Raw genomic sequence first — 24,586 nt, 5'->3', positions numbered from 1 at the left:
ACTGAGCTGTCCATCAATCTCACCTCCACTGTCCGAATTCCTGAAAGATTAGATGATGTCCTCTCCTTTATTTTCTATTCTAATTCACTTCAATCTCCTTTTTGCCCCCATTTCTTTTCTGAAACTATTCTCAGGGAAGACAGACTTTTGTTAAATTCAACACTACCTGTTAGTTCCTATCATATTTAATCTCTGACTGGTCACACACTTCTCGTATCTCTTCTTCTGTCCTTTGGTCAAGATTTTTGGTTCTGGCCACCTACTCCCTTCCCTTAGCTCCCTGGATGTTCTCTTTGAGTTCTCTTATTCTAATCTTACTTTTAATACCATTGACATGCTGAAATCTCCTAAATTTAGATCTTCAGCTCAAACTTCTCTTAAGTTTACCCATGTCTCCAATATCCTACCAGTCTTCTCTGAACATGCTGTAAGCTCCTCCAAATCACCATGATCAGAACCAAATTCATTACTTCCCCACCCTCACTCCTCCTTTTGTGTGCTCAGTTAATGCTGTTATCTGCTGAGTCAGCAAAAGTAGCCACAGAGTCAATCCTTAAGCTCCCAAATTCTTAGCCCCACACAGCGGTTGTTCACTGCACAGCTGTTGAATTGGCCTCCACAGAGCTCTCAGGTGTGTTTCCTCCTCTCAGTTCTTACTGCCTTTGCTTTGCCTTAGGCCTTCATCAGACTCTGGCTTTCCATAGCCTCCTAACTGGACTCTCTACCCTCATTCAATTCTTCACACAGTAATTAGAATTATCTTTCTAAAAATCCAACTTGATTATGTATTTCTCTGCCTAACAATCTTTGCTATCTCTGACACTTTCTGATAAAGGAAGTTGGGGTTTTGTTGTTGTTGTTTTGGTTTTTTTTCAGCTGTGTAGACTGACAAGCAACGGCCAGGTGGCGATGTGCAGCTGGGTGAATGGGAGGACGGACAGGAATACACAGGAATACAAAGCCCATTACATTCTGCCACTGACCTAATTTTCCAGCTCAAATCCTTTTCCCTTCAACCTGGAGAAACAACCTGCCAGTCCCAAACAATTTACTTGCACCTTCTGTTCTTGGTATGTGAAATGTTTTCCCATACCCTCTCCTTCACAGTTTAGAAAATTGTTACTGGTGATTAAAACCCAGTTGATAATCAAAGACACTCTTATTCGTGTATTCCAGTGGACCTCAGACCTGGCTGTTCCTTGTAACTACCAGGAGAGGCTTTTAAAAAATATCGATGCACAAACATCCACTCACAGAAATTCTGATTTCATTGGGTACAATAAATTTGAGCATAGGAATGTTTTAAATATTCCCCCAGAGTATTCTAATGTGCTAGATACAAAAGATATAAAAATTAAAAAGACAGTATGGAGTTTCTAACTTCAAGAAATTCACTGTGGAGGAAATTAATAAATTAATTGTCATTTACAATATAAAGGAGTACAAAGAGTGAAAAGATATTCATGTACAACAAATAAGGAGGCAAGAAAAGGTGTGTCGCAGAAGTCTCCTGGTGATGCTTACTATAAACCAACCAAATAATTTGATAATTATTTTATTTGGTTGTAGGATCCTGCTAAACCATGAACAATAGTTCAAAGCCACTAATCTGTAATTTTGTCATGTAAACAATACAATAAAGCGGATGTTCTGTGATTAATCACCATTATATCTTTAATGCCCTGAACAATACCTGGCACATATTAGATGCTCAAAAATGCTTGTTAAATACATGAATGGTCAACAGTAGCATTTAAACTTTCTTTTCTTAAAAAATGGGTTTATAATGGATATCACTGTTGGTTGCAAATGAAAACTAAGCATCATATCTTTGGTGTCAAAGATTTTGATAGATAAAGCATATATATGTGTTCTACTTCTTGTCTGAGACAGATTATTTTAAATTAAGATGAGGGAAAAAAAGTACTGACAAAGCAGTTCACTTTCAGTAATCTGGGTTTTCCCAAATAGTGACATAAGAGCCAGTCGTTTTGAATTGGACGGTTTGAGTTCCTCTTTGAGAATCTGACATGTAAGTCGGTGCTTTGCTGACATTTCCATTTGCCTCATCACTGAAAACCTGAAGTGATCGTTGACAGGCAGGCAGTGAGGAAAGAAGATGTGACACAGGCGACAGCCTGGCTCTGAAGTGGAATTATGTGCTTCAAACACGTTGAAAGGTAAAGAGACAACGATCATCTAAATACTCAAAAAACAGCTATATTTTCTTTTGGAAATACACGGGCCAAGTTGTCTTCTCTTATAAGTTCTTGTGGTATTTCATACAGTGGTTACTGATGGAAGTTGAATCTGTAATATTGTCTATCACATCACTTTAAATAATATTATTGCGTATATTCTATTAGGTGAGTAGTTAACTCCTAACTAGAAACATTTTAGGTCTTGTTTTGCCTATTATTTATAAAATGAAGACCTACTATTGTTAACAAATTATGAAAGGGATCCTTATATTCATAAGTCACGGGGACCCCAGTTTTTAAAAGTGTTATCAGATATCTTGTGCTATTTGATGAGTCATGAGTTTTGTTGTTTTATATGAAAGGCTCAGATTTTACTAAAGAGATAAAAATAACTGAAAAATGTTGATTATTGAATAATTTATTCAATAATGTAGGTAACTGATTAACTGAATAATGTAACTCCAGTTGTAAACTCATGGCAATATTGTTTGGAATTTCTATAAGGTATTTCTTTTGAACTCTCTACAGATAAAAGGGCTTTCTGTAGATTTAACTGGTGATAGCACATAGGCCTTTGTCTCACTTTCTCTTTCTTCATTTTGAATGCTTTTTTTTCTGGAAGTTCTGACATTTTTGGCTTTTCCTGAGTTTTACTTATCAAAGACTAATATTTCTGAAGCTTGATAGGCATGTAAACCTGGTCAGGAAAAGAACTGAGCATCAGGGGTTAGAGGAGAGAGAGATTTCTGATGAGAGAGACAAGATTAGGAGGAGTTATATTTTATCAAGGGTCAAAATGTCCTACTAAGGTAATTCATAGTGATTTGGGGAGGGTATAAAATTCCATACTTTTGCTTTACTCCTCCACCTGTATTCTACCTCCTCGCACTCCAGTAACTCCTTTGCCCTGTTTCCTTTACCTCCCCCTTCCTTCCTTCCTTCCTTCCTTCCATTTTTTCTTCCTAATTATTCTCATCAAAAACAACGGTTAGAAAAAATGTTATGCCTTTTAGTATTTTATTGTTATTTTATTAAAATATTACAATTTAAACATTTCTCATATTTTTTCTAGAGGGCGACAAAGAGCTTTTTCCTGCTTTTGGTCATGAATCAGGTCACAATTCAATGGGACGTGGCAATAGCTCTTTACATATTCTTCAATTGGTGTCATGGAGGTACAGTGTTTTGAGTACCTATTGTTATTTTTTATTCAAATAAAATATTGAGTGTTTATTATGCTAGGATCTCTGAAGAATAAAAACTTATTATATTCAAAAAAATTATATGCACATAAAATTATGTGGAATGAAATAAAGTCCAACCTCCCTACTAATTCAGGATTCATTTATCAAGCATCCTAACAGACAGACGTCTAATTCTTATACCAACATTTCCACGAAGGAGCTTATTATTTTGAGTTGGCATATTCTATCTTTGAACATTTTTAACTTATACGATAACTCATCAAACATTTCAACTTAATTCAATTCCACAAACCATTTATTGACGGTTACCGTGTGTCAGGTGCTGTGCTAAGCCTTGTATTCCTTTGTGCAGTAGTATTATGTGCTATTATTATTCCTATTTTGTAATTCATACAAACATCTGGCATTATGACAAAGGCATACACAGATTTTAGGAGTCCAGGAGGGAGATCATCAGAAGTTCAGGCAGGGCAGCCATCAGCATTTGAGAGTTTCTGCATAGCATCCTGGGCAGGTGACAGGGATTCATTTACTAGGAGATAAGCAACACCAAGGCAGGGTTCTAGACCTTGAAGGAAGCTTTGCAAATCATGCAAGTTACTCAGAATAGTGACAAAAGCAAAACTGTCTTCTGTAGTTTGGGACACATTATATTAGAGATATAGAAGTAGCCCCACCTTGAGAACTAGAATCCTTCCAGCAGGATAATGGACACTTCCAGAGTCAGACCAACAGCTATCCAAGAAGATTTAGTAAAAATAAGACACCAGCTACTTTTTCCAGCTTCTGGAAATATGCAAATGATAAGTAGGACTTCTGTTTATATATCCAAGTGATTAATATAAAGCATAGAGAAATAAGACAAGCCCGTGTCATGTGGCAGAGACCTACCAGCTGTCCATTAAAAATTATTTTATATATTATTGTTCAATCTGCTATGAATATTTTTAATATCATCCAGACTATCTTCTCCACGTTTTCTACTAGAACAATATTTTACCCCTTTTTAACAGATTTGCTGAATAAAAAATATACTATGTTTAGCATTCCTCTGACCAATCTAAAAAGAAGAAATTAATGTTTTATATGACTTATTTTAACATTAAAAAGAGAAATTGACAATTTTTCGTATGACTTATTCTTATATAATCCATGTTGATTCCTGCTGATTACTGATTTTTTTCTATGTACTGAAAAATGATCAACTTACTAATTCATTCTTGAATGTTGTGAAGCTCAGTGGTCCAGTGTTTCTGGGGTTCTTCTTTATTCCACTTTTGAAAACCAGGAGAATATCTGTCCAAATCTGAATTGATATTTTCTGTGTATTCTCAAACACTACTCGCAATGGTTTCGTGAAAGTATTCACAGATTTTTTAAGGTGCTCAAGATGCAGTTTGTCTGACCATGAATTGTTGAACTTATTTAAAGCAGTCAGATGCTTTCTTAAAACTTCTTTCCATGTCTTTGCCTTCAATTCACTATTGATAATGATGGAATTATTTTTAGCATTACCTCAACATTTAAATATTTATAACTTATATGTAAATGTTCATTACATAAATGGCCATATTCAATTATGTTTATATTATAAAAAATTTAATTCTTTTTTAAAAAATTAATTAATTTATTTACTTTTGGCTGCATTGGTTGTTGCAGTGTGCGGGCTTCTCATTGTGGTGGCTTCTCTTATTGTGGAGCATGGGCTCTAGGCACGCGGGCTTCAGTAGTTGTGGCACGTGGGCTCAGTAGTTGTGGCTTGCGGGCTCCAGGGCGCAGGCTCAGCAGTTGTGGTGCACGGGCTCAGTTGCTCTGCGGCATGTGGGATCTTCCCAGACCAGGGCTCGAACCCGTGTCCCCTGCATTGGCACGTGGATTCTTAACCACTGCTCCACCAGGGAAGCCCCCAAAATTTAATTCTTTAAGCTTTGAATTCCAAAGATAAGAACTTTTAAAAATCAAATACTGACCTTTAATTATCACTATTTTGATAAGGTTTTAAGATATTCTGATACAGGTATTTCCAGAAAAAGCCTACAATAAATTTTCCTTGATGTGAATTTAATTTAATTGATATTGCATTGCATTGTCATTCAAGTTTATGAAAATGACTTTATTGTCTTTTGGTTATAAAAATAATATATTATATAATTTTTAAAACACAGAAATATACAATAAAAAATTACTCTAACACACAGAGATTATCATTGTTAATATCTTAGTGTATTTCTTTTTAATTCATTCATTGAGTTATTTTTAACATTGAGCCTCCATTAAATATGTTGTTTTGAAACTTGCTTTTCAACTTAAAAATGATGAATTTTAAGTGGTTGTTAAGCAATAAATTTTTGCAGTTAGTAATTAGTACTGATTTTACTCATTAAACTCATAGTTTTCTGTTAAAAGTAGTCTTTATCAAGTGAAAGTGAAAGTAGCTGGTGAAAGAGTGAAAGATTGAGTAGCTGGTTAATGGGGTTTGGATTCTGCAGTGCCAATTCTTATTCCTAATGTTACCTTTGAAAAATGAGGTAGACTCAAAAAGTCTCAGTCCTCACCTTTAAAATAGGAGAGCTAATAATATTTGCTCTTTAGACAGCTAGAGAAGCTTAAAGGCTGAAAGCTGACTCTAGTCTGGTGTCATGCTGCCGAACATCAATAGAACACAGTAAAAACACACTTTGATAAACTAAACAAATGATACTCTGAGTCCTAAAACTCTTTTCTAATGGAAATTATTCAGTTAATCGAAAAAAATTTTTAAATGCAATAGCACATTCTTCTGAATCTCTGGTTTTAATGCTTTACATGGAATTTTTAATTTTATCTATTTGCTTTCCAGGAATTACAAATATAAACTGCTCTGGACGCATCTGGGTAGAACCAGCCACAATTTTTAAGATGGGTATGAATATCTCTATATATTGCCAAGCAGCAATTAAGAACTGCCAACCAAGGAAACTTTATTTTTATAAAAATGGCATCAAAGAAAGATTTCAAATCACAAGAATTAATAAAACAACGGCTCGCCTTTGGTATAACAACTTTCAGGAGCCACAAGCCTTTATGTACTGTACTGCTGAATGTCCTGGATATTTTCAAGAGACACTGATATGTGGAAAAGACATTTCTTCTGGATGTAAGTGTTGAGGTGCATTCAAAATCCAAATGAAAGTTAGGCTAACAATTAACTGGTAATTACCAATCTTGTCTAAAAATAGAGGCAAATTAATATAGTTCACTTCTTGTATTAGTTTAATGTAAGAGTTGCAAATTCAAATGTCTCCAGGGGCCAGGCTGGTGAAATGTGTGAGTTAAGGAGGCTGGTGGGATCCGTGCAGAGAGGAAAGCACAGAGATGGTCTACTGGGCTCAGCCACTGCCCAGCTTCAGCATCTATGAGGGTCCAGTATCCCTAGATCTTTGGACACTTCAAAAGAAGACAGAAGTGTAAATTTTCAATGTGAACTCTACAAACTTTAAATGTTTGCATGCCAATGCATTCAAAAAATAATTTTTCAACACTAGTCTGGCCAAACACAGCATATGTGAAGGGCAGCATCCTCAGATTTTCACTGTTGCTCTTCTCATCTGTTTTTTACTTAACATTGTTATCCAAACTATTCAATAATATCAACCTTGAAGTAGATCCCATTGAAAAATTTTGAGGCTAAGATTTAGGTAGGAGAAAAACATTTGCAACATTAGCTTTGTGTGCCTGCTATACTTCTTACCAGCTGTGTGACCTTGGGCAAGTTCCTTAACTAGTCTGAGCCTCAATTCCATGTCTGTAAAATGAGGCTCATTATATTGGCTATGGTAAGCATCAAATTTCAATAATTTATCTGAAAGCATATTATACACTTTAAACTACAACATTAATGTGCCTAAACCCTCTTAAATGCATCCTTTTGATGAAACATGGGGAGATTCTGATACAATTCCCTGCTCCTAATGTCACTGCCCTAATTGTGAATAATTGTGTTTGTTATTATAATTATTAAGAAAAAATTAATTAAGTTAATTTTTTAAATATTTGGTAAGTTCAATTTGTGTTCATGGTATTCTGAAGGTGTTTAAGTTACTATAGTAATATGGGCTGGCTTGTATAATTATACACTTAACTCTTGGTTCTACTATTATGAAGGAAAAATCAGTAAGTTCAGCACGGTTTTAACCCAGAGGTTCATTCCCTACAGCATCTGGGCCCATTTTCAGTGAAAGATAGAGGGCTTTGGGTCTTTGTCATGCTCCCTTTCTCCGTACTTTTGAGAATCAAATCTGAGTTCTTCCTCATCTCCAGTCCTCAGCTAGACAGAGCAAGCCCACCTGGCCACCTCCACCTGCCCCTTGAGGGGATGTCTGAGAAGCAAGAGGCTTCCTTGTTCTCAAGTAAGGCTATTGTCCTGCTGGGCTCCTGATCTCTGTGATTTTCAAGAGAGAAGAGCCGTGGGAAGTGGTAGAGGTCAACTAAGGAAGGAAATTAGTAGGTTTTGGAGTCAAAGAAAAAATTTATGCCTTAAAGTAATACTAACACGCTAAACTTGCCCTAAATTGTAGGAATTGAAACCACAAGTAGACATCTTATCTGATGTCTAAGGACTTCTTAGCTTGTCCACATCCTCAGGAAACAGAAATAACCCTTCATGCTTAAATACTTTCCTATTTTTTCTTTGGGGGTGTGGTGGGGTGTTGAGAGAATATTTCTTTAGAGGGCAAATGAGTAACTTTCACAGTTGTGTGGAAAGGTTAGTTTTTAATTAAAGCCAGAGTGAGAAAGGAGGCAAAAGAAGTACGCCTCCTTCCCTCTGTTGCAGTTTGGGTGACAGGTTATTGCCAACCGCTCTCCCTGTGTTGCCTGAGGCCCTCTGCCCTCAAACACAACCACCAGGCGATGTTTAGGGCCAGGAAATGGCCTTTTATCCCCTTCCAGGACAACATATTAGAAGCACTTATACTTTTTGCTGATGGCTGCTTAGAAAGAACATAATCCTTTCCACTTATTTACTTTGTGAGTTGGAACTACTTACACAGACCTCTGGTTATGAGCGTGAAATTGTAACTGCCATGTAAGGGTTTACTCAAACCCCTGGATTCAAGAACCCCTGTGTTCTCAGGCTCTGCACTCTTAGCAAACAGAACTTTCTATTTAAGTAGGTCAAGCAAAGGTTTTTGAGGGGTTTTGTGGTATTCTAGAAATCACATTGCTTTCACTGGATCACTTTGATTACAGGATATTCATCCTGTGAGCTTTTTTGTGTCAACTTATCATCACTGTTCTGAACAAAATGATTATGTATATTTTTCTAAACTGGAGACAAATCATAAAAGACAAAGAGAAGATAAATGAGTCGTTGCTGTTCCTAAAAAGATATCTAAACATATTAAAAAGGTTCTGTATCTTAATGTGTAATTTGTGAAATACAAACTATTATTATCACAGTTTTCATTTTTAGCCATAATCTTAAAAACTTCCTAGATTCTTATCTGTGATTAAATGCATGCATATTATGAAAAGTATTCTATTAGAGTCACACCATTCACGGGATAAAATACTATAAGATGTCTTTATTCATTTAAAAACACCAGATTAAACTATTCATGAAAGTCATATATCCACATAATCATTTATTTAAAAGTTTAAATATCTTTGACTTAAATTTTAACCATCTTTGATCTCTACTTGTCATCAGTGCCTAGAAGGCACTGAATATTCGTCTTTAACATTGCTACTAAGTCTCATTAGTGACACAATAGGCTGGTCTGCGTGCTCCTTAGGTAAGGAATTATGGAGTGATCTTTCCCATAAGTATTGACTTTCTTTTCATTTTAAATTCTTCTCATTGTCATTTTATTAATCAAGCCAATCAAGTCATGAAATAAACTTTACTAAGTGGTTGGTATGCACCATAAATGTGTTAAATGATAGAAATTCAGAGAAGAGGGGATCACAGACAGTGCCTTCAAGAAGCTCTCAGTAGAAAATGATACTTGGCTAAACTTTGAATTAACAAGAAACCTAGCCTGTGAATAGTGAGGGACCCAATGGTAGGGGAGAGGTGCAATTAGTAGGAGAGAGCAAAGTGTTTTCTGCTATCTGGCTGTACAGAAGGTTTTTATCCATGGGCATTTAATAACCTGGCAATGAGATCTAAAAACAATTCGGTCTTATTCTTATAACCATATTCACATTCCCTTCTTTACATAGCTTCACATTAACAAATAGTGTGTATATTTGCATGTGTGTATATAATCTATTTGATCTTTTGCAAAGTTAATTAGTTACCAGACACTTCAGAGAGAATGCTGTGGAATAACATAGTCCAAAAGACTGACAGCTGTCTTTTAGGATGGCCAAATCAGTGATACTCTGTCTGAAACCAGAGGGAAAAAATAACTTCAGCACAGATCACTGAGGGACCCCAACTCAATCAATATCCAAAATGATTTAAATTTATGTTTCCACAGCTACCTCCTTCAAGGCTCAAAGAAAACTTAAAGATTTCTTTTATCCTACTTGGAGTCCAGTTTCTCCCCATTGTAACTTGATACTACAACTACACGTTTTAGTGTGTTCTTACTGTTTGAAAACACGTTTTTTTTGTTTGTTTTCTGAGAACGCCAAGTTAAAGTTTTATTTTTATTTAACATCTTTATCGGAGTATAATTGCTTTACAATGGTGTGTTAGTTTCTGTTTTATAACAAAGTAAATCAGCTATACATACATCCCCATATCTCCTCGAAAATATGTTTTTTAATTGTAAAATCAAATTGCATTTATGTAGAAAGTTTTTAAAAATTTTGGACTAACAAAAAAGAAATACTTATCATTTCTATAATCCCATAATCTCACTACTAACAGAGTCCCTCTTTAATAATTTGGAATATGTCTTTCAAGTTTCAGTCTTTTTCTCTCTCTCTCCTTCTCTATCTCTCTGTTTGTCTCTCAAATGAGACTACTATACTATACTATTTTTTTCACTTTATCATATAGCCAGTACTTACTTACTTAATTAAACATATTTCTAGTGCCTTCCAAAGGCCATATACTTAAACTGTCTTCTATAACTTTGTTTTTGGATGTATTTTAGGAGTGTATTTTGGGTTGTTAAGGTGGTCTCCAATTCTTTCATTATTAGGAACAACACTTTAAGAGGCAAACCCTTTTTAGCCAAATATTTTTGTATATCTATGAACATTTCAATATGGTTGCATTCCTAGATTTAAAATTGCTGCGTCGCAAGATATTACTCCCACTTTTAAAGATTGTGATATGTAAAGTGCTCTCCATAAAGGTTGTATCAATTTGCATTCCCACCAGCAGTGTGTTAGAGGATTTCCCTGAGTTCATTCCAATACTGTGGATTAACATTTTTCAAAATCCTTGCCAATTTGATAGATCTAAATGACATCTATTATTGGTTTAATTTGCAATGAGGATAAATTTTTCATATATTTATTTCTTCTTTTATAAGTAGTATTCTTGGTAGATGATTTACAGGTGAAGTGCAAGAACATACTTGTATTTAAGATAAAGCTTTGGGTATAACTTCAGGTGCATAAATGTCTGCATTTTTATTCTTTCTGAGCCCCCATCCTTTCCTTTTTTTTTTAATGGGAAAGAATTATCATTTTTTTTTTCCTTTTTTTTGGGGCGCACAGTGAGGCATGTGGGATTTTAGCTCCCCGAGCAGGGATCGAACCCACGCCCCCTGAAGTGCAAGTGTGGAGTCTTAACCACTGGACTGCCAGGGAAATCCCTCTTGTCATTTTTTGAGTCATCAAGTTTCCCAGGCAGTATTGCAAATGTAGGCACAAGCTGAGAGAGCCACACCTGAAAAGTGAGCATATGCTAAAAACTCAGTATTTCCATACTTCTTTTTTTATCTTGATTCTTGGTAATTTATTATTGGATGATGCATCTGAAATTCCAGATTCAGTTCTACAGTTGCTGGGGTTTCATAGGCTTCAGAGGCTCCAAGGGCTCAAACAATGTCATTAGAACTCTCTCATCTTTTCTCATTTCTTGGGTTTTGTTTTCCCCTGTGTTGGCTTCATTCTTAAATAGACTGTTTCACTATGACAGCAAGATGGCCATCAACAACTCACAGCTCACATGTTACTCAGAGATAGCAGTTTCAGTGGAGGAGAAGCACCTCTTTTACAATGGCTCCAGAAGAAGATCCTTGGATAACTCTGATTGGTTCATCTTGAGTCATGTGTTCATTCCCAAGGGAAATACTCTGATTAGTTAGCCTAGGTCAAGGGTACACTTCTGTGTGATTGACAGCCCTTGGCATAGGGGTGGAGGTTGGGAGTGAGGGAGATGTCAATTCTCAAAGGGAAAGATGGTAGCAGACAAAAACTAACAATATTCCCCATAACAGGGCCACTCGGAGAAAGAGTTGAGGGCATGGGAGAAGGGAAAAAGAGAGAGAAACTAGAAATAGAATTCTATGAATGCCAAAAATTTTTAATCTTTTTCTATTGTAGTAAAATGTACCATTTTAACTATTCTTAAGTGCACAGTTCTGTGGCGTTAAGCATACTGTATATTCACATCACTGTGTAACCATCACCACCATCCATTCCCAGAACTTTTTTCATCTTGCAAACCCAAAACTCTGTACCCATTGAACAACTCCCCATCTCCCCCATCTCCCCAGACACCATCATTCTGCTTTCAGTCTCTGTGTGTTTGACTGTTGTAGATACCTCCTATAAGTGGAATCATATAGTGTTTGCACTTCCATGTCTGGCTTATTTTATTTAGCATAATGTCCTCAAGGTTCATCCATGTTGTAGCATGTCAGAATTCCCTTTCTTTTAAAGGCTCAGTAATACTCCATTGTATGTATGAACAACAAACTTTTAAAGTGGGTAGTGGAATAGGTGCTGGAGAAGTAGAGAGTTGCCAGAGCTGAAGAAAAACACCATGGAGAACCCTTTCACAAGAGCCAAAAGGCAGAGAGGTTTCAAGGTGGGAGTGACCAAAATAGCAAATGCTGCAGAGGTCAAGCTCAATGATGACTTCACAGAAATCATGGGATTTGTGGATTAGAAAGTCACGATGACCTTAACAACAGTGGTTCTGGTGGAATTGCAGGTCTGAATCTTGATTGTTTGGGGTTCAAGAGTAAATGGGAGTTGAGGAAAAAGACCAGTATAATGGACTTAAAAAAAAAAAAAGCTATTATGAAACGGAGAAAGATACGTTGGCAGCTGAGGGGAGACAATTTGGAGAGGAATTTTCTTTTTGGATGGGAGGAACTTGATCACCTTAGTATCCCAAAGGAGGGGAGAATATAGTAAAGTATATGGAGGAAAGTAGCAATGTTTGAGGGCAAAGTGGGTTGCAAGGTGAGCTGGTAGGGATGGAATGGGGGAGGTGCTGTGTACCAATTGGCCTGGTTTTCCAAATAAAATGGAAAGTTTATCAAGTAACTATAAAAAACTTTATGTTTCTATGCTCCTAAGTGATATATTTTGTTGCAGATCCACCAGATGTCCCTGACAAAGTAACCTGTGTCATTTATGAATATTCAGGCAACATGACTTGCACCTGGAACCCTGGGAAGCCCACCTACATAGACACCAAGTATGTGGTTTACGTGCAGAGGTAGGTTCCCTCCTAACAGTCTAACCTGAGCAATTCCACTCCAGTCCAGCCCATGCTGTGCCTCCAGCAGAGATCCAAGAAATCAACTTTAAATATTAAATGCATCCTTTTTATCACCAACTCCCTAATAATGATCAAGGAAGCTACCAAAACGCTTTTCAGGCCATTAATATTTTCACTCTGTGGGAAAATGTGTTCCATAATCTTTCTACTCTTTTTACTCATTGGAGGTAATTGGGGGCAAGGGCCTAATGGGATACAGCACAGCACAGTTTTAAAAGGATCTTTGCTCAAATCCCAGCTCCATCCTCCTTCTAGGGTTTAGGCAATTTTAATCTCTCCAAATTGCCATTTCTTTATCTTTAAAATGGGTTTAAAAATAAAACCTAATGCACAGGGTAATTTTAATTATTTAAGTGGAATTTGGCTTTTTAAGTATGTATCACTGTGCCAGGTCCATAGTCAGCACTACATTCATCGAAGCTATTAGTTATTAATAATGACCCCCAAATCTTAAATTTGGTGTCTGTGTAGGCTGACCATCTTCCCTGGTTTGCCTGAGACTAAGGGAGCTATCAGGACACAGGACTTTCAATTTTAAAACTGAAAGTAATAATTGAATGAAAGTAATAATTTTCTAATTGGAGTTGAGGAGGGCTTTGTGGAAACGTTCTTTTGTTACGTTCTAACGATAACCAGACTTCAGGAGCCAGACAACCATGCAGCCAAAATCTCTTAAGTTTTACGCTTAAGGACAAATAATTGATCATAAGAGTTATATTACTTCATACTAAATTAAATTGGGAGAAATGTATCTTTAGTTTCTGCTATTCAGAAACTGCAAAATAGGAAAAGGTTGATGTGAAAAAAATCTTTTCCTTCCTGAATGTACATAGTTCAAATGTTTCACTGTTAGAGCAGTCCCTCAGAGCTACTGAGGCTGTCTCCTGGGCTATAGTCCTCAGTTTGGCTTGAATAAAACTCTCTTCTATCCCTTAAAAAAAAAATGTTTCACTGTTACATCTAAACTATATCCACGTATGTCAGTCTGTTGGACTCCTTTGCTAGTGTTAAAGATGGAAATAATACCATTAATTTGGGGGGGAAAATTGTGGGCAAACTGGGCTACATTGGTCACCCTATCCTTGTTTTGTTTCATTTATTTTTTTTTAAAAGAATGTCTTTAGTTTTGTACAATTGATCCTTGAAAAACGCAGCGGTTGGGGTGCTGACCCCTTTGTGTAACTTGGTGTAACTTTTGACTCTCCCCAAACTTAGCTACTAATAGTCAACTAATAGTTGACCAGAAACCTTACTGATAACATAAACAGTTGATTGACATATTTTGTATGCTATATGTATTATATACAGTATTCTTACAATAAAGTAAGCTAGAGAAAAGAATATGTTATTAAGAAAATCATAAGGAAGAGAAAATACATTTATAATACTGTACTGTATTTCTTGATACTGTAAGTTAATGTTGTCTGTTTACAAGATTAATCATCTCTTACTACTGATATCAAAAATGAAAAGATCATGTGAAAAAGAAATTCATGTTTATTTACAGGTGTCACAATTCATGCATTGATAGGGAAGAAGCAGCAATATGATTGCTTTATAATAGCCTAGCCTATACACTAATGAATGAATCATTATAAAATTTTTATGGCATACAATATTGCAGTCATATTCATAATACAGCATTGGAAACTCTGTTACATTTTTTAAAAAAACACTTACCTGTGATGATAGGCTGATACGCAGTTTCTCTGATTAGGAAAAACAGGCGTACTATATGGTAATGTAATTCTTTGAAAGCAAAGTTATAGAACAGTAAGAAAGTAACACATCATTAATTTTATATTAAATATCACTCACTTTATGCCTATGTAAGGACAGACAAGTATCTACTAACATCTACAAATATTTTATGCATTTATGACATACCTAAGTTTTTCTTAATTTTTTGATATCTCTAGGCTATATCTCTATGCAGTTCATCTGTGAGTTTTTTCAAATTGTCGCAAATCTCCTAAAATTTTTCCAATATATTTATTGAAAATAATCCACCTATAAGTGGACCTGCACAGTTCAAACCCATGTTGTTCAAGGGTCAACTGTATTTGAAGTACACGTTTTCTCTAGTGATTCTCAAAAGTTTCACAAACTACTTTTTCTTTTATACTTAAAAATATATATATATTTATTGGACTCCTACTGTTTGCCAAGCACTGGGCCAAAAGCTTTATATGTGCTACCTCATTTAATCCCCTATACAACCTTGTGTGGTACATATGATTATTTTTCTCATTTTTGTAGACAGGTGACTGAGGCTTAGCTAGGTTAGGTGATGCATCCAGGGCCACGCAGCTATGAGAGGGAGAGGTGGGATTTGAATCTGGGGTGGCCTGACTGCTTTCTTCCTAGTTTAGTCTTTTCTGCTGAAGTGGTGTGGGAACCCAGATCACAGGGTATATTTGAGAGATGCTATCCAGGTCTCATCATTATGGGAAAGAATAACCTTCCAATCTTACTCTCTCTCTCCATCTGTTAGGTACTCAGAATAACTTTGATTAAGTGAAACATAAAAATAACACCTCTGTGTTCAAGACATTTTGGGTAAAAACTAGACAGATTTTATGAATACATTGCTAAGCCTGGGGTTACTGGCTACATGTCATGGGCAAGAAGCTCACATCTTTCACTAAGTAGCGGTATGGTCAGGTAGCAAAGGGATGATGGAAACACTGAGATCAGTGATGGGTTGTGTTGTCAAATATATAATATACTAAGCACTGCGCTCCATACTTCATGTGCCTTACATCTTCAATCCTCAGCTTAACCTTGAGCAGTAACTATTAGAATTGTCCCCTTTACAGAGCTTATGTTACTTCCCCTTAGACATAAGGGAGCCAGAATTCTAACAGGTGTCCAAGACTTAACCAATCCTCCTTGCCCCTGGGATAAAGTAGTCCCCTCGAGATGAAAAGAGTCCATGAGGACAAGAATCTCATTGCAAAGGCAACTTTAGGAATGCGAAAATGAGGGCAGTATGGGAGGAAACACCACAATTTAAGCTCAAAGAAAAGTTAGATAGTGCCAGATTGACAGAGAATGCCTAGGCTTTGCTATCTCCTGCAACTTATACTATCTCATGGACTCACTGATCTTGATTAGTTGGTTAATTCTTTTTCTTTTAATATAACAGCTTTATTGAGTATAATTCACATACCATACAATTCACCTTATTTAAAGTGTACAATTCAATGATTTTAGTATATTCAAAGAGTTGTGCAACCATCACCACAATATTAGCACGTTTTCTTCATGCCAGAAAGAAACCCCATCTTCATTAGCAGTTACTCCCCGTCTCCCCCCAACCCTCCCAGCCCTAGGCATCCTCTGTGCATTTGCCTACTCGGGACATTTTATATAAAAGGAATTATACAATTTGTGGTCTTTCATGACTAGCCTCTTTCACTTAGTGTAAGGTTTTCAAGGTTCATCCATGGTGTAGCATGTATCAGTACTTCATTCCTTTTTATGGCTGACTAAAGTTCCATTATTGTATGAATATATCACATGTATCCATTCATTAGTTGATGGACATTTGGGTGGTTTCCATTTTGGGGGCTACCATGAATAATGCTCTACTAACATTCATGTACAAAATTATGTATAGACATAAGTTTTCATTTCGCTTGAGCATATATTGATACTTAGGAATAGAATTGCTAGGTCATATGGTAACTCAGTTTAAACTTTTGAGGAACTGCCATACTGCTTTTTTTAATTGAATTATAGTTGATTTACAATATTATGTTAGTTTCAGGTGTACAACATAATGATTCAATATTTTTATAGGTCATATTCCCTTTAAAGTTATTGCAAAATAATGGCTGTGTTTCCCAGTGCTGTACAATATATTTTTGTTCCTTATTTATTTTATAAATAATAGTTTGTATCTCCTAATCTCATACACCTATCTTGCCCCCCCACACACACTAGTAACCACTAGTTTGTTTTCTATATCTGTGAGTCTGTTTCTGTTTTGTTACATACATCTGTTTTATTTTTTAGATTCCACATATAAGTGATAACAGAGTATTTGTCTTTCTCTGTCTGACTTATTTCACTAAGCATAATAGCCTCTAGGCCCATCCATGTTGTTACAAATGGCATAGTTTCATTCTTTTTTGTGTCTGAGTAATATTCCATTATATATATATATATATATATATATATATATATATATATATATATATATATATATATATATATATATATATATATATATACCACATCTTCTTTGTCCATTCATCCGTTGATAGATACTTAGGTTGCTTCCATATCTTGGCTATTGTAAATAATGCTGTTATGAACATTGGGATGCATGTCTCTTTTTGAATTAGTGTTTTCATTTTCTTCCGATATATACTCAGCAGTGGAATTGATGGATCATATGGTAGTTCTATTTTTAGTTTTTTGAGGAACCTCCATACTATTCTCCATAGTGGCTGCACCAATTTTCAATCCCATCAACAGTGTACTAGGGTTTCCTTTTCTCCACATCCCTGCCAACATTTGTTATTTGTAGACTTTTTGATAATAACCATTCTGACACGTGTGAGGTGGTATCTCATTGTTTTGTTCTGTTTTGTTTTGGCCATGCCGCACATCTTGTGGGATCTTAGTTCCCCAACCAGGGACTGAACCCAGGCCCTTGGCAATGAGAGCACATAATCCTAACAACTGGACCGCCAGGGCCCCTCTCATTGTTGTTTTAATTTGCATTTCTCTAATGATCAGCAATGTTGAGCATTTTTTCATGTGCCTGTTGGCTACCCCTAATTTCCTATTTAGTATCATAAAAATGTTCTCCTAATATTTTATAAGATTATTATATATCTCTTTTAAAAGCCATTAATGCATTAACAATTATATCTGTCTAAATTATTTACACGTGGTTTTTGAGGGACACATCTTCTTTATCAAGTGAGGAATACTTGCAGTAGTTATGAATACTGAAATTGTTCTCAGTACCCAAAAAGTCACTTTGGAAGTCTGAAGAATAGATTTATTAAAGAGCAAACTGTCAGAAATATCCATTGGAAAGAGTACAGACTTTAGAATTTTGTTTGAATTCCAGTTCTGAGGCTTATCATTTAGATGTCTTTTATGGTACAAATATCTGAAAACCCAAGTGCAGTGACTTAAACAGACAAGGCCATAATGGTAGGTAGTATGGAGCTAGCATGTTAATTCAATGATACCCCAAGGAACCAGGCTCTTTCCACTTTTCTCCTCTGCAGCCTTTAGTGTGTTGGCCTCAATCCTCAGATGCTACACATCTAGGCTTCTCATCCAAGTTTCAGGAAGGAAAGAGGTAAAGGGAAAAGGATATTCTCCCATGGAATTCCACTTGCATCTCATTGGCCAGAGTGGAGTTACATGTCTACTCTGTCAGGATGGCAACCTCAGAGAGGGGTGTTATGGGTGGAGTTCAGTACTGTCATCTAATAGTATCTACCACAATTGCTAGCTGAGGGATCTTGGTAAATTTGTTTAGCTTTGCTAAGCCTCAGCCTCCTGAGAAATGAGTATAAGTAATACCATACTGAGTGTTATAAAACTTACAAGAAAGCAAATTATAAGAAAAGGCTCACAAATAGGAAATGCTTAGAAACTGACAAAAAGGTGATGTTAGAATATTAGAACATTAGGGTGAAACTCAAGGCTGGCTCTCTAGACTTGTTTGATTTGTTCCAAAATCAAAACCTGACTGATTTGGGAGACAAGATTAATGTAAAGCCATAAAAAATGATCACTTACAGGATATTATCAACAATAACTTTATTTACATTATTTTCAAGTAACAGTAATTTTGGACAGATGACTATCTAGAAAGATTGTTAAATGTGCTCTAATAAGACTCATTTTCTAACTGTTGTACATATGTCAGTAGTAAAGTCACTCATTTATTCAAACTAGAAATGTAAACCCAATGTGGGCAAGAATTTTTGTTTGTTTTGTTCATTGCTATATTGCTTGAGCCCAGGATGAGGCCTGGCGCATAGTAAGCGCTCAATAAACACTCGTTGAGTGATTATTCTGATAACTAGAAATAAACATTTCCTGCATCCTCCCTTCACAATCTAGTTAACTAATAATACTACAAGGTCCTATATATTAAAAAAACTTTTCTTACTGTCTTTTCTGAAACCAAGAGCAAATTATAGCCAAACTCAGGCAAACCTAACCCAAATTCTGACTTGATTGAGTCCAGATTAATGGAATTTTATCATTTTTTTAAAAACTTTATCATAGGTTATCATAAAAGATGTGAAGGGTTACCATAAAAACAAATGTTCTCCTCTAGCAAATTCAAAGAATGAGCTCCTATAAGCACAGACAAATTGGAAAAGAAAATAAACACCTGTTTGTCTTACAATTAATTAAAAATGCACCCACGAGTTGAGAAAAATTAGAGAAATCCGTTTTTCTAACTTATGGTTAAGAAGGCCTTTCCCCCTAGGAAAAAGGTGAGTTATAATGAATTTTGTGGTTGAAGTGGTATCAGATTTAAAAAGCCTTTTCTAGATCCTGGGTTCTCAGGGTATTTTCCACTTGGGCAGATAGGTAGAGATCAGCATTTGCAAGGTTTCACTTCCAACTCATGTGGTTCTGTTTTCCAGTAAAATCACATATAGAGAGAGGCATTTCACCTCAGCCCACCCACTTGTTTCCACAGTGGCAGAAAGATGGCATTCCCTCTATGGCAGCAGAGGGGCCATCAGGGCCTCCGTCTGGTGTTGGAGTGAAGTTGTAAAGTAGAGGAATTGTGTCTGTGTTGCTTCAAGAGTCTTCTTTCTCCCCAGAACCTTTGTGGTGACCCCACCAGCAGAGCTGCATGTCCATTCACATACACTCCTCAACCCCTTTGTATTTTGCTATGTACCAGTGGGTGGTGATAGAAAAAAAGAAATGAATCTCTGCTAATAAATATCTACTTACTGTTGTCCCATTACGCTCAACAGCTTCATGTAAATACGTTCTTTCTTTACCTTGGATACTCTTGCAATGTCTGGCACAGTACCTTGTTGAATGAAAATAAATAACTTGTTGAATGAAAATAAGTGCATGATGGCCCTTCATTCTATTTTATTCAAGTCAATTTAACAAATATTTATTTAGTATTTCATGTCTTCTTGGAACTATGTTAAATGCTAGAAAAAATTTTAAAATACGCAACATGTCGGTGCATGACAAGTTTATAAACTGTTTAGAACAGCACCAATGGTAGAATTTTCAGGTACTATGAAAGACCAATAGGGTCTTTTAATTTTTTGTTTTAGATATTGTATTATTCTTATTATGTAACTGCTACACTTCCACTTTTTATTTATTTATTTATTTATTTATCTTTTGGCTGTGTTGGGTCTTCGTTTCTGTGCGAGGGCTTTCTCCAGCTGTGGCGAGCGGGGGCCACTCTTCATTGTGGTGCGCAGGCCTCTTACAGTCGCGGCCTCTCCCGTTCCGGAGCACAGGCTCCAGACGCGCAGGCTCAGTAGTTGTGGCTCACAGTCCTAGTTGCTCCGCGACATGTGGGATCTTCCCAGACCAGGGCTCGAACCCGTGTTCCCTGCATTGGCAGGCAGATTCTTAACCACTGCGCCACCAGGGAAGCCCAGGGTCTTTTAGTTTTAATGAGACCCCTAAAAACAACTGCCTACTCTTCCAGTTCATAAGGCCTGCTTGTTTCTGCCACATCTTTCTCTCCATATGCATATTCATTATAACCAGAGTTCTTAGATATAATTCCAAATATATTTGAGGCTGTGATGTTATATTTCTACTGAGTTCAATAACCAGTTCATATGTTAAAATCCATCTCCTCACTGATTCTGCACCAGTGCTTGGAGAGCTAATTGTGGCTGGGGACAAACACAAACTTACTGACTGATATTACTTTATATTCATGACCACTCACCTCACCTGGACCCAGGTAGCCACCCAGTAGTCCTACTACACTTCACTGGTCAAGTCACTCCCCCGCTAACCGGGTAATTATTTCATTACTCTTTCTTTCATCTCTGGTCTCTAACATCTTCTCCCCTTCCTCACTCTATTGATGACCTGCTTTCTATTTCACTGAGAAAATAGGAGTAATGAGAAATACCACAGCCTCCCTCATCTGCTGACACACTGACATCTGTACCCACATACTTCGTCTTCCCTTCTAGTACTGTGGATGAACTACCATTGCCCTGATGCCAGCTCTCCACTGTGTACTAGATCTTACCCTGCCTGCCTACTAGAGGACATCGCTCCAACAATACTCCTTTCTTCTGTATCATCGCCTTTTCTATCTTTACTGGATCTCCTCATCAGCTTTCAAAGATGCTGTAGCATTTGCTCTCTTGAAAGTACAACCCTCCCTTGGTCCTTGCCTTCCACTAATCTATTTCTCTGCTCCTTCTATGGCAAACTCCTCAAAAGAGTTGTTTGTACTTTCTGCCTCTACTTCCTCTCTTTTCATGTCTCTTTAATCTAGTCAAGTTTTTGCCCTTCACCTCCAGGTCTTAGCAGTGTCACTAATGACTTCCCCATTGCCAGATGCAATGGTTTATTCTCAGTCCCCACCCTCCTTATCAGGAGGATTTACCATCAGGAACATTTAACTTAGCTTTTTACTTCCTTCTTTTGGCTTCCAGGACAGCACTCCCTTTTGGTTCTCCTCCTACCTTCCTGGATGCTTTTCCTCAGTCTCTTTTGCCAGTTCCCCTTTATTCCAGTAAAGTAATGGTGACCCAGAGCTCTATCCTAGGACCTCTTATTATCTCTATCTACATTCATTACCTAAAAGATCTCACCCAAATTTATGGTGTAAAACTCCCTAATCTATATCTCCAGTCCAGATATCTCTCCTGCAATGCAGCCATCATTTATCTAACATCTTACTCAGTATTTCCTCTTAGATGTCCAAAATGTATTTTCAAGCTAACACTTTCAAAACCAAATACCCAGTTTCCTTTCCCCAGACTCGCATTCCCTATCTCAGTAAGTGGTAACACCATCCTTTGCAGTATTCAGGTTAAAATCATTGGAGTCCTCCTGGATTCCTCTCTAACATGCCCCCCCCCCATTCAACTGATCAGCAAAACCTACTGGATCTGTCTTTAAAAAACTGACTTCTCACTGCCTGATCCAAGCCATATCATCTCTCACCTGCATTAGTAAACTGGTGCTCTACCCTTCACCTTTGCCCTGCTACAGTCTATTATGCACAAGTAGTCAGAGTAATCCTTTTCACATGCACATCAGATGTCACTCCTCTGCTCAAAATCTCCCATTTCACTCAGAGATCAAAGGCAGTCCTTCCATGGCCTTATGTGACCTTACAATGCCTTCTAAATCTCCCACTCCTCTAGGACTCTCTGATATCATCTCATCCCTTTCCATCCCTCAGTCTACCAAGCCTCAATGACCTCCTTACTGTTCTTGAACAGGACAGGCAAGGTCCTGCCTCAGGGTCTTTGTATATCACCTAGAATGCTCCAAAGAGCCACAAGACCTGATTCTTTACTTCTCTAGTGTTACCTTCTCAGATGCTCAGATCTTCCCAATCTCCCTAAAAAAAAAAAAACAAAAAAAAACCCCACATCTACTCCTAGCATTTCCTAACCTCCTTCTTTTCTCTTTTGAATGTTTATCACCACAAGACATATTATATATGCATTTGTTTCCACCAGAATGTGTGCTCCACAAAGGTTGGGACTTTACCTGTTTTGTTCACTGTGGTAGCCCCAGTGACTAAAGTAGTGCTTGGAACATAGTGGGTGTTAAATAAATATTTTTTGAATGAATGATTACATTAAAAAGTACTGTTCACCATTATCACCACAAATCAGCAGTGTTTATTAAAAATCTATTAACTACAACTAGGATTAGGTGCAATGGAAACTTCAGAAAAATATAAATCATGCTGACTCCTTCAACAAATAATCTGTTATGTATTAGTTAGCACAAGAAAAAAAGAAATAGAAGTAAGAAATTTAAAAAACTTTGTAACAGGGCTTCCCTGGTGGCGCAGTGGTTGAGAGTCCTCCTGCCGATGCAGGGGACACGGGTTCGTGCCCTGGTCCGAGAGGATCCCATGTTCTGCGGAGAGGCTGGGCCCGTGAGCCATGGCCGCTGAGCCTGCGCATCCAGAGCCTGTGCTCTGCAACGGGAGAGGCCACAACAGTGAGAGGCCCATGGACCGCAAAAAAAAAAAAAAAGAAAGAAAAAAAAGAAACAAACAAAAAAAACCTTTGTAACATACAGTTGTATGCAAAAATTGTCCTAAAGTATATAGTCAGTCATTACAATTAGATTCTTCATCTAAAATAGTGCTTTGTGGTCTAGGTGCTGATATGAGGGGTAGACTTTAAAACAAGAATTAAATTGCCTGGTAACTATGGTTAATGTCGGTTTGAGAATACATTTCCATTTTGACTTGTGGTCTCAATACGTGTGATAAAAGAATTAGCCACAAACCAATTAACAACATGTATGTGGTTTTCTCTAACTGGAAAATATTCAAAGCTGCCCTACTTACTACTTACACATAGTTGCCATTCTCTTATTTTCATATTTGAATACTTATTTACCATGAAGTTAGCATTCCTTATTACAAAGCCCTTGCATGGAACCCCTGTGCAATGCTCCTTCTCAGAGGGAGCTCATTTACTTCAAGCCATGTCCACAGCTGCCCTTCCCAAAGAGGTACAGTAGGCATAGTACCCAGGGCTAGCCATACTTTCAGGAGTCTACAGGATGTTTAATTGCATTTAAAATCACAGGAAAAAATGAACCATTAGGTCAAAGAAAATGGTTTAATATGTAATATTAATATAGTTGCTTTTATATCAGCAGTTGTGAAACATAATCTATATGAATATATGTGTGTGTGTGTGTATATATATATATATATATAAACATAAACATACCTACACACATATAAACTTTTTTATGTTAATGGGAGAAGGGGTCTATGAAGGCAAAAGTGCTTAGGGCCCATGAAAGTCATACTGTGGCCCTGGATGGTCTTGACTTTGTTTTAAAAAATTCTAAAAGTGAAACCAATTCTGATTCATTTTTAAGTAAAAGGTTGCCTTCTGAAAGCTAGCTAAAAAGATAGCATCAAAAAAATTGAGGAATAATTAATTCAAACCAACATAAGTGGTGATCATAATCTTTTTTTTAAGTTTAGAGACAGAAGAAGAGCAAGAGTATCTCACTTCAAGTTATGTTAACATCTCCACTGATTCATTGCAAGGTGGCAAGAAGTACTTGGTTTGGGTCCAAGCTTCAAATGTACTGGGCACGGAGAAGTCAAAACAAGTGCAAATTCACCTGGACGATATAGGTAAAGAAAAAGAAATTCTGTAATGGCTTTACGAATAAACAACTAATTTGTTCTGACCTAATCAAATGAAGTTGAGATTTGAAAAGAGTTTCCCTAAAGTTCCTGAAGATCATGATACAGACAACAAGAATTACCCATAAGTCACTGCCTG

General features: G+C 36.8%; 1 protein-coding gene across 1 annotated transcript in view; it reads left to right on the top strand.

Annotated features, from left to right (window-relative positions):
• Window positions 1-3,306: 3,306 nt before the first annotated feature.
• Window positions 3,307-24,586, top strand: part of IL23R (interleukin 23 receptor) — a gene marked incomplete at both ends in the record, with an annotated part of 52,942 nt that continues 31,662 nt past the window's right edge. Inside the window, 4 exons of the mRNA XM_082832611.1 lie at window positions 3,307-3,376; window positions 6,246-6,542; window positions 12,899-13,022; window positions 24,275-24,435. Coding sequence (XP_082688737.1) covers window positions 3,307-3,376; window positions 6,246-6,542; window positions 12,899-13,022; window positions 24,275-24,435 — 652 coding nt within the window. The remainder of the gene's footprint in view (window positions 3,377-6,245; window positions 6,543-12,898; window positions 13,023-24,274; window positions 24,436-24,586) is intronic.

This window comes from Leucopleurus acutus (assembly GCF_964270905.1).
Source record: "Leucopleurus acutus genome assembly, chromosome: 2".
Lineage (NCBI taxonomy): Eukaryota > Metazoa > Chordata > Mammalia > Artiodactyla > Delphinidae > Leucopleurus > Leucopleurus acutus.
The sequence above is the reverse complement of the archived record's forward strand: the minus strand, read 5'-3'. Positions and strand labels throughout refer to the sequence as shown.